This window comes from Budorcas taxicolor, chromosome 10 (genome assembly GCF_023091745.1).
Source record: "Budorcas taxicolor isolate Tak-1 chromosome 10, Takin1.1, whole genome shotgun sequence".
NCBI classification, from domain to species: domain Eukaryota; kingdom Metazoa; phylum Chordata; class Mammalia; order Artiodactyla; family Bovidae; genus Budorcas; species Budorcas taxicolor.
This window is the reverse complement of record NC_068919.1, coordinates 101,070,978-101,081,398: the sequence shown is the minus strand read 5'-3', so window position 1 is coordinate 101,081,398 and position 10,421 is coordinate 101,070,978. Positions and strand designations below refer to the sequence as shown.

General features: G+C 52.2%; 1 protein-coding gene across 6 annotated transcripts; it reads left to right on the top strand.

Moving 5' to 3' along the window:
* The first annotated feature begins 365 nt into the window (after positions 1–365).
* On the top strand, positions 366–9,997 carry PATL2 (PAT1 homolog 2). 6 transcript variants are annotated; one of them, XM_052646737.1, is made up of 14 exons: positions 366–404; positions 718–808; positions 1,406–1,605; positions 2,973–3,115; positions 3,605–3,685; positions 3,902–4,040; positions 5,775–5,895; positions 5,993–6,090; positions 6,289–6,342; positions 6,447–6,574; positions 6,697–6,856; positions 7,346–7,486; positions 8,160–8,257; positions 9,129–9,997. In XM_052646737.1, exons 1-14 carry the CDS (start codon positions 366–368, stop codon positions 9,304–9,306), a joined length of 1,671 nt encoding a protein of 556 aa, XP_052502697.1. In that variant the 3' UTR covers positions 9,307–9,997. The 6 variants fall into 6 exon arrangements, with proteins under 6 accessions (XP_052502697.1, XP_052502694.1, XP_052502693.1 ...); XM_052646734.1 differs by lacking the exon at positions 366–404 and adding an exon at positions 2,207–2,287 and having other exon boundaries at positions 534–808; XM_052646733.1 differs by lacking the exon at positions 366–404 and adding an exon at positions 2,207–2,287 and having other exon boundaries at positions 534–808; positions 3,587–3,685.
* Positions 9,998–10,421: the final 424 nt, after the last annotated feature.

Genomic DNA, 10,421 nt, shown 5'->3' with positions numbered 1-10,421 from the left:
CACTGAGAACTTGGCTACTCCGTAGTAGCCTCATGATCTACCAGGGATTTCCTATCCAATTTAATGGAGCAAATTTAGGGATTGAAGAGACCATAACCTGACAAAGTTCCTATTAAAACAGGGATCCTCTTCTTAAGTACCTGCTCCCAGATAACCCATCCCAATAAACTGTACTCACGATCACAGATGGTTCAAAATGCACTCTAATTCTCTTGCCCTTTCAAGGCTTTTCTTTCTCATGAGTTTGTGCTCTGACATTTCTACCAAGATGCAGTGGTTGGAGATGCTGGCCCTTTAACGGGGGAGCAGGGCAGCGGCTGGGAATCTTAAAGCTGGGGCCGCAAGCCTGCCTGGCCCAGGCTGCCATGGCCACGCTGAGCAGAAAGGACAGCCGCGGTGCTGGGGTGGGTGCTGGCACCCAGGAGGCTGGGAACCCCTCCCTGTGCGCAGACTGAGGCTGGCGGTGACTGTGGGAGCGCTTCTCCTCCAGCTCCTAGCCCTGCCTCTCCTTTCTGCCCCTCTGCAGGACGGCTCCCTGGAGCTGAGGTCGGAGGGGGGTGGAGGGGGTTAGGGCCGTCTGAGAGCCTGGGATTCTGCTCCTTGGAGATCCGGATGGAAACTTTTCTGACAGCTTTGCTGGGGGGAGACCTTGGTTGTCTCGATGCTAGACCATCCTTTACTAAGGACAGGGGTCTCTGGGTCTCTTCCCTGTCCCAGGTTTACCTTCCAGAGGCTAACAGTGCTCTCTCGCCAGAGGAAACAGCCACAGAGCAAGTCTGCCAGCCCGAAAAGATAAAACGCCTCCAAGGTAATATCACCAAATGGTCTGTGGTATCTGGTAACAATCCCAGGAGCGCAGCGGCTTGGGGATGTGGTTCAGTGGATAGACATGGGTTTGAGTCGAAGCTGCTGTGAGTAATCCCCAAGCCCTTTTACCTGCTGCTCATCATGAGGGTGACTGAGATCACGCTTATGGGGTCTATTTTCCTCACCTTCAGAGAAAAGTGACCAACACCAGCCTTGTACTGTTGTTGTGAGCAATACGCGAACATATGCATGTAAAGTCTCCGGCACATGAGGGTTAAATTGCCATGAGTCAGGGCAGCTGGAACTTGGTTGATTAAAGCGGCATAGAAAGGGCTGTCAGGGGGATGAGCAGGTGGAGAAGCCTGTGGTGGTACTAATGAGGCCATGCAAGAGGGGCTGAGGAAGGTGACGGCGACTGGCACCTGCCGGGTTCTATTTGCTCCAGTCAGGGGTGGCTAGTGAGGCTGAGTTGAACTCATACAGCAAGAGGCAATGTTTGAAGATGGTGCTGGAGACGGCTTGTGACCAGAAGTGCTACGAGAAGCGACCTCCCTCGGCCAGGCGCTTCGCAGCTGAGCCTGTTTCACCTCCTCCACAGGCTGCCGCTTAAACCAAGGCTCAGGCAAGCCCCGTGGCCCCTTGGCTCTGGAGGAAGAGCTGGTGTCTGCCTCTCAACTGGAGGAAGAGGACCTGGGTCCAGATTCAGCGCCAGACGTGGAGGAGGAGGGAGCAGAGGAGGAGGAGGGGGAGGCCGATCTGGGGGACCCAGCTGTCCAGAGTGCTGTCCACAACAGCCAGGTGCGCGGCAGGAGGGTGTGGGGTTGTCCCGAGCGGTCTGCGTCTCACAGGCTGTTGCGCAGCATCTCCTCTCTCCACCCCTCTCTAGGTGGGTGAGCACTCTCTATTTCAGGCTTGAGCCCCAGTAGACTCTCACCTCCCTTCCCCCCTTCCGTCTGTCTCCGCTTAGTTTCTCATGCTGCCCTCACCTTGAACGCGGGCCCAGCAGGGCTGCATCACCCACCCGGGGATGCTGGCTCTGCTCCTGAAATGAGTCACTTTCATTCCAGCTGATGAAATGAGTCGTCTTTGACCTTGGACCCCTGTGTCTTTGCAGTCCCTTGGATTCCGTCAGCATGTGGGGAGGCACAAGGGGTTCCCATGCAGAAATGAAGTTACTCAGACCCTGCTTCAGCTTAACTCCTCAGATGCCAGCTGGCTTCCTTTTGGCAGAAGGAGAGGGGGTCCTGACCCTACTGACTTTGAAATTGAGGGAGGGCCAGGCTGCCTGTATCCTGGGTATTGGAAATTGTTGGTCCTGCTGCTCACCTCCCCCATTAACACTGGTAGATGTTATCACAGGGGCTCATTCCTGCCTGAGTTTTCCTCCCTCCCATTCCAGAAAGGTCTTCTCAGCTCCCCTGGAATCACAGACCCTGGTGTTCTGGGGGTGCCCCCTGCCTCCTTGCACTTCCTGTGGCAGGTGAGTGTCTCCAGTCTCCATGATGTGAGAAAAAGACAGGGTGCTGAGAAGCAGTGTTTGGAGGGTCCCCTTTCTTAACATTACACTCTGCTCTTGACCTTGCTCTGGGGATGCAGCAAAGTGAGGTAAGGGTATGGACGGGGGGACGCCTGTTGTTCAGAGAAGCTTGATAGAGGACAGAGTGGGTCCTGGGACAGCTGGCCTTCCTAGAAAAAAGACAAACAATTCCAGCTTACAGAACATAAATAGCACTGAGCCTCATGCTAGAAAGAGCACATGACCTGGAGTGGAGGGGCTGCCAGAAATCCAGAAGGGAGAAGAGAAGGGAACTGTAGGCTGAGGAGGGCTTCGGAGCAGTCCGAGAAGGGCTGAAGACAAGGTCTGATGACACTCGGGGGGAAAAGAAGAGGAGTTGACCCACACATGGAGGAAAAAGTGCAGGCTTCCACATTGTCAGGGGCCAAGAGTTACTCCCGAGGGGGTGACAGACCTGCTGGAGACAAGGAGGGGGGCCACAGTCCAGTGTCCTCACGACTGGCTTGCGAGGCCCCAGTGTGGCAGATGTTGGGTGAGGTTCTTCAAGGCAAAGACAGGTGAGACCCTAGGGCAGAAAGGCAGGCAGCAGCAAAGGCAGGATCTGTTGGTGGAGACGTGCTTCTCTCAGACCCTGAAATTCCTCTCGCAGACCCCGGACCACCTGGCTCCCCTTCCGTTTCGGCCCTCCCTTCCCAGCGCCGGCTCTGCAGCCCGCCACTTTGGACCTCAACTGCCCGCACCAGACCCGTCGCTTCTCTGCAGCCCGCCCACCTCGTGGCCCCTGAGGCTCAGGTGCTAGATCAGGGCACCCCTCCCCTGGGGTCCAGACAGGCTGGGTTACCTCCAGAAGATGGGAGGTAGTAGCTGAGGAGGCATGGCTGCCCTTCTACCAGCTGCCACAGAAAAGCACTTAGAGAAACTCACTAAGGGACGTGTGAGAGGACATGCAGTCCCATCCCTCACAGATGAGGAGAGGCAAGCCCAGCGCTGTCTGGAGTCAGCTGGCCCAGGAGAGCTGAGCCTAGGGCTCAGAAGTCCTGATAGCCAGGCCAAGTGGTTTCCATTGTGTCAGGGTTTCCTGCAGCCCCATCTCAGGGACATACATCTTGGAGGGGGTGTGAACTCTGCTGAGCTAGGATAGTGACGCTTCATGTGGCTGACATTGGGGAGGGTCCTGAGCAGGTCAGCTCCCATAGCTGTCCGATTGAGGTTACCAGAGGTGAAAAGAAAGGGGGAGGGTGCTAAGAGCTTGCTCCCACCCAGCCCACGTTTCTGTCTAAGTCTCCGCAGTCATCTGACCCAGCTCCACCCTCAGCACCAGCGGATCTTGAAGCAGCAGCAACAGCAGGGTCGACCACGAAGGTAGAGCCTAGAGGAGAAGCAGGACTGAGTGGAGCCCCTGCAGGCTGGGTTTTCCCTTGCTGCAAGGCACCTGCCCCAAAGCCCCCCCACCCTCCCCCTGATGCCCAGCTCCAGGCTCACTATTCCTTGGGGAGTTCTCTGGGGATGGGGGTAGGCGGGTGGGGTTTAGGTAGGAGGGGAGGTGTAGGTCTAAAGAGCCCTCCTCCTGGCTTGAAGTCCCCCAGCCAAGAAGTGGCCTCAGCAGCCAGACTCCTATGCTAACCTCATGACGCCGAAAGAGAAGGACTGGGTGGTAAAAGTGCAGATGGTTCAGCTGCAGAGTGAGAAGCCGCGCCTCGATGACTATTACTACCAGGTGAGTCCCAGGGCCTCTGACCTTGGAGTCAAACAGCCTGACTCCATCGCCCTGAGAGCCTTCCTTCAGCTCACAGCCGCCACATCCCTTCTCGTGGGAGGGACGACTGTGAAAGATGGGGCCATGTTTCTATACTTGACATCCAAACTCCTTCCCTTTCTCCTAAATTTCAGCTGCAGGGGATTATTTGTGATTCCCTAAGCACTCTGAGATTTTTGTCTCCATCCTTTGACAAGAATTTCTCCTACTCAGTTTGAAAATGACATTCTCATCTTTTGTACACATTGGTTTCTCTTAGAAATGACTTGTTATAAACATTCGTCTACTTACCTTTTACCTTTTTTTAAGATCTAAAACACAAGGAATTTTATAGGTAATGGAATTCAATTTCTTGAACAAATGTGGCGGGTTTTTTGACTCCTTTCTGTCTTCTTCCTGTCTACCCTTTGTCCATGAATTCTGGGTTGTCTGGGCTTCCCTTTGGCTCAGACGGTAAAGAATCTGCCTGCAGTGCAGGAGACCCGGGTTTGATACCTGGGTTGGGAAGATCCTGTGGAGAAGTAAATGGCTACCCACTCCAGTATTCTTGCCTGGAGAATTTTATGGACAGAGGAGCCTGGTGGGCTACAGTCCGTGGGGTCACAAAAAGTCGGACATGACTGAGCAAGTAGCACTTTCACTTTCTGGATTGTCTAAATTTTATTTCACTTTCTCGTCAACCACCTGAGCCCACTAGCAAGGTTCCCACCTTTATCTCCTTCCTATTGACATTAGATTCTTTCTTTCTTCCCACCACACTTCAAAACCGCTCTACCTTCCGCCAGAATCAGTTGAATGTGAGCATCTTACACTCTTGACTTTTAGACATTGCTTCTCAGTGAAGGAGCTTTTTCAAACCTTTGTTTAACTCAGTCAGTGGCTTTATTTTAGTTCTGGATTTCGCAGTCTTAAGATAGTAGAGCTGCTGTGCCAGCCCACACAAGAGTAGAACTGGCTGAGAGGCCAGTTGACAGCAGTGTCCTCTCTGTCCTTCAGTGGAGAGAGGTGGTCTGTCATGCCATCAGAGAACGCTGATTTGGGACAGAACAGGTAGGACCATCAAATTAAAATGGGGAGGGGGAGGATGGGGTGACCGCGTATAACTTAGAATAAGGAGTGAAGGAAGCCTGCAGACCCTGGGGCACATTTACTTCTGGGCTCTCTGCTTTGCTTCTCTACCTTTCCATCCTAGCTCTTCAAGTCCTTAGGATGGGGGCCCCAGATCACGTGACATGGGGCTTAGGGTGCTGAAGATGTTTTATCGTGGCTCTAGAAGGGCCTTACATCCCAGGAGCACTTCTGGAATGAATGCCGTAGACAAGGGTGTACTAAGAGGTCGCACCGGAGAACCCTAACTCTTACGTTTAACCGACGAGTCTGCTGCTGCTGCTGCTAAGTCGCTTCAGTCGTGTCCGACTCTGTGTGACCCCATAGATGGCAGCCCACCAGGCTCCCCCGTCCCTGGGATCCTCCAGGCAAGAGCACTGGAGTGGGTTGCCATTTCCTTCTCCAGTGCATGAAAGTGAAAAGTGTAAGTGAAGTCGCTCAGTCGTGTCTGACTCTTAGCGACCCCATGGACTGCAGCCCACCAGGCTCCTCCGTCCATGGGATTCTCCAGGCAAGAGCACTGGAGTGGGGTGCCACTGCCTTCTCCGAAACAACGAGTATACATTTGACTAATCCGTGAACTCTCAGGAATATTATCAGAAACTAGAGAAGAAGCAGGCAGATGAAGAGCTGCTTGGGCGAAGAAGCAGGTTTGAGTCTCTCAAGCTGGTCACACCTTACATTCAGAAGGCGGAGGCTTATGAATCAGGTAGGCCCGGGGCTGACCTGCTGGGTTGGGGTGGACATCTGGCTGGACCCAGGTGGAAAGCAGAGGGGCATGCGCCTGTCTGACTCCCTCCGCACAGTGGTCCGAATTGAGGGTTCCCTGGGCCAGGTAGCTGTATCGACGTGTTTTACCCCTCGCCGAGCTATTGATGCTGTGCCCCACGGAACTCAAGAGCAGGTAGGAGTTTATCGTCCTGCAGCCTTTTTCTCTCCCTGTGTTTTGGAGAAAGATCGGGAGCACTGTCATGCTTGAGTTCAGATTGTGAGCTAAGAGAAAGAGAAGTGATCAGGCTTTGCGATTTAGTCTTTCCAGCTCACGTCCTGGCCTGCCTAGGCAAGGGCTGCTGCTGTTGACAGCCAGGGGCTCTTTCTCTAGGAGACAGCAGCTGCAAGCAGTCAGAGGCTGTGGGTGCTGTACCGGATTGAGAAGGTGAGACCTCAGCCTTCGCAGTGAGTTCCTTGCCTCCCCAAAGAGCAGGATATGCTCACACTGGCCCCTTCTCCCTCTCCGCCCCCCTCCCCCCACACTCCTAGATGTTCCTTCAGTTGCTGGAGATAGAGGATGGCCAGCAGGAGGCCCAGCCCCACGACTCAGAGCAGCGGAGCAGCCGGGTTGAGAAGCTTTTCCAGGCCTTAAAGGCCCAGGGGCAGAATAATTTGGAGTGAGTGTGGGACGGTCACACCCCATCCCAGGAGGAGACAGTGGCTTAGCTTCGGCCCCTCCCTTCTGACCCTGGCCCTCTGCTCTAGCCGAGCCCTGCGATGTTTGCCTGTGTCCCTGCAGGGCGGCGGATGACGGCTTCCTGCAGGCGCTGTCCGTGGGGAAGGGGAAAGCCCTGGTGGCCCGGCTCCTCCCCTTCCTGCCCCGAGATCGAGCTGTCAGCTTGCTGCTGGCCATCACCCGCCACCTGCCCTTCCTGGTCAAGAGGGATGTGGCCGATCAGGTAGTGTGGCATGGAGCGGAGGAGAGGATGGTTTTGTGGATGGGTTAGCAATGCTTATCCCTTCTCCTCCTTCCACTCCTCACCCTCAGAGGAGCCAGAGAAGGTTTCAGGTGGTGAGGGGGACTGACTCTGCCCCCCTCAGGGGAAGGGGTCTTAGAGACCACCACAGGAGCAGCTGATGGTCTTTGATCTTCAGGCACAGTGAAGGAAGGAAAACCCGCGGGCATGTGGTTACACAGGTGTGTGTATGCTCTGGCAGTTAGAGAAGATGGGCACCCCGATAGTGCCAAGCCCCAAGCTCCTTCGCTTAGGTAAGGCACGCAGGACAAGTGGATGTCGAAGGGCCGCTGCTAGGGATGAAGACACTCGAGTGGAGATAGGCCTGGTAGGTCTGAGCTGACCAGAAGGGGCTAGAAGCAGGTTGGCAAGAAAAAGACTGGAGGTGAAGTTGTCAAGGAGTCAGAGAGGCCCTTACTGATCTTCCTGCAGGCCCTGCAAATGTTATTTCAACCTCTAAGCAAATGTATCAGGCACTTGACCTTCTGGGAACTCCTCCAAGGACTTCAGGGACTCATGCGGCCACCACCTGGCTCCTCTGAGCGGCCAGTCACTGTGGCGCTTCAGAATCAGGTAACACATGTGGGAGGCTCTGGCCTCTCCATGGGAGGCTCCAGGTGCCAACTGGCATGGACCCAGGGTGGGGTTGCTTTTTTAACAAGCTCCAGATGATGATGGTGCCTCTAGATCAGAAGTCACCAAACATTTTTGATAGTGAATCCTTTTACTACAAAAAATATTCTGAACCACACCACCTGTGTGTTTATAAATCATATACATGGAACACTATACTTATATCAGGTGCATAATAAATACAAGGTGAGATCTATGTGTGAAAGATCTCGTATCTTCTAATATTCTAGTGGCTTATCCTGTGAACCCCTTCTGAAGATCTTTACCTCATGCAGTGCCTCTTAAAATGGGCTCCACACCCTACCCGCATCAGATTCCTGGGCCCATTCCCAACCTACAGTCTCTGGCTCCTCAGGGTAGAGACCGCAACTGTGTATTTCATCATCAGCTCCCCAGAGGGGTCTTTCGGACAGTTCAGAGCAGTGATTTCCTTGGGAAGAGCTCAGAGTTTCTTGGCCAGCCAGGGTAAACTTGATGGGTCTGTAGGTGTCGGACTCCATCTGTACCTGTGAACTTGCCCTTTTAGTTGGGAAACGACAGAGCCAGGCAAGCACTGGATGCCTCTGGTAAACTCATTTTCACCCTGGACACTTTGACAATTTATCACTTGCAGTTTGGCATATCTTTGCTCTATGCACTGCTAAGTCATGGGGAGCAGCTGGTGTCTCTGAATTCTTCCCTCAAGGAGCCCAGCAGTGACCATTCAGCTTGGTAAGATCATAAAAACCTTGTAAATACTATTTCAGTACCACTGGGATGTGTGCTAAGTTGCTTCAGTCGTGTCCAACTCTTTGTGACCCTGTGGACTGTATCCTGCCAGACTCCTCTATCCATGAGATTCTCTAGGCAAGACTGCTGGAGTGGGTTGTTGTGCCCTCCTCCAGGGGATCGTCCCAACCCAGGGATCAAACCTGCATCTCCTGCATTGGAAGGCAGGTTCTTTACTACTAGCGCCACCTGGGAATCCCCTGGGATATGTAGGCTAAACCAGAGTAGCTGCTTCCTGAGTGGTTTAATCAAGCACCGGGGAGGAGGTTGGACAGAGAAGAGGCAACTAGCAGAGTTGTAGCTGTTTTGCCTTTTTTTTTTTTTTTTCTGTAGTGCCTAGAGTGCTGTCCCTCATGGGAGGCAATATATAGTGAAGTCGCTCAGTCGTGTCCGACTCTTTGCGACCCCGTGGACCGTAGCCCACCAGGCTCCTCCGTCCATGGGATTTTCCAGGCAAGAATAGAAACAAGCCTTAGAGTATAACAGACCTAGGTGTGAATTCTGCTTCTGTCACTTCCCATCAGCATAGCACTGGGGCACATCATTTCACTTTCTTTAGCCCGCTCCTCCTCTATAAACTGGGGATCGAAGGGTGACAGTACTAACCAGTTAGAGACCTGAAGGTTAGGCAAGGCGGAAGACGCATGAAGCACTAAGCATTGCCTGGCACACACCAGACAGGCAAACGTCCTATTTAATTGCTGTAGGTGCAGAGGGTGGTAAGTGGTGGTAGAAGATAACAAGAAACCTGGGCCCTGAGTCTCTTTCCCGCATAAACACTAAGATGCCGATGTGTTTCTTCTCTGCCCTCCAGGACAGACATGGTGGTTCTCACTGCCTGGGAGATTGCTCAGATGCCTGCAGCCTCTCTGGCAGAACCCCTGGCCGTCCCCAGCAACCTTCTTCCCCTGTTCTGTCACCACGTGGACAGACGATTGGTACAGAAGCTGGAGGCTGGGATGGAGTATGTGACCGTGGAAATAAGATCATAGCCCTGGGTTGAAGCCCAACTAGGCTCTATCACTTCTTTACTATGTTTAAACCAAGAGTATGGAGGATAATTTGCTTTTTGAAGTATTTCTAGACGTGGGTACTTACTGAGTAACCAGTCTGCTCCAAGTTAGGGTTGTATGGCCTGTTTCTTCAGCCAAACATTTCCATTTTTTTCCTAGGAACTTTGATTATTTATCACACCAAGATATTTGAGAGTAAGAATTAGTTTTAGAAGATGAACTATTCATTCAAAAAGCATTTGAGGGACAACTCAAATGTAAACAAGAGGTAAACGCACAAAGAACATGTAGCTCATCTTTGCTCAGAACTTTGCATCTGCTGGACAGAGATACTAACCACATCATACAATGCTTTAAAGGGAAGTTATTTGGAGTTGGTCCCTCTTTTTGTAGGTTTGCTTTGATCTACTGATCAGGTTGTTCCCGAATGCCTATATATGGGGAAAGTTTAGTGATCAGACACTAGCTGTGTATAGGTTTTTGCCCACAGGGATCCAGAGAGTCTGAAGACAGTTGGACACCTTGATATATTGGCAAACCTTGGAAACCTTTTCTCATGCTTCAAAAAACTGAACTATGTGCCTAAAAAGGCAGAGCAAAATGAGGTATAATTAAAAAGATAACAGAATGTAGTGCTGCAGCTTGTTTGTAAGTCAAGAGGTATAATCAAAGCCACTTTCTTTTGTGTGAAGCTTCACAAGTGTCCTTAATGTAAGGGACAAGTCCTTGTTGTGTTGAACAATAGATTGACTTTGAAAACTGTTCTAGTGTTGCCATTTTTTATAAGTAGCCCTAGCTGAGGTAAGAGGGTTAGATATAAATATCTCCCTTGAGATGTAAAATGTTTGGTCTACTTTGACAAACAGGGTCATTTGCTCATCAACAAACACTAGAGCCCCTTTTTTGAACCAGGCACCATTTTAGGTGGTTGAGAAACAGCAATGACCAAAGAAAAGTCCTTGCTCTTCTGAAGCTCACATTCTGGCTGGACAGGGGCTGACAGAAGGTGCCAAGCAGTAATAAACGCTATGGGGGAGACGCAACTGGAGGCTGAGTGACTGGAGTGAAATGGAAACTGTCAATCAGAGGCGGGG

Excerpts from the sequence above, each read along its gene's own strand:
- PATL2 (XM_052646733.1), top strand. The coding sequence starts at position 613 with ATGGAAACTTTTCTGACAGCTTTGCTGGGGGGAGACCTTGGTTGTCTC. Across the intron at positions 809-1,405 it reads AAAGATAAAACGCCTCCAAG|GCTGCCGCTTAAACCAAGGC; the intron begins GTAATATCACCA and ends CCTCCTCCACAG. Across the intron at positions 7,487-8,159 it reads CTGTGGCGCTTCAGAATCAG|TTTGGCATATCTTTGCTCTA; the intron begins GTAACACATGTG and ends TATCACTTGCAG.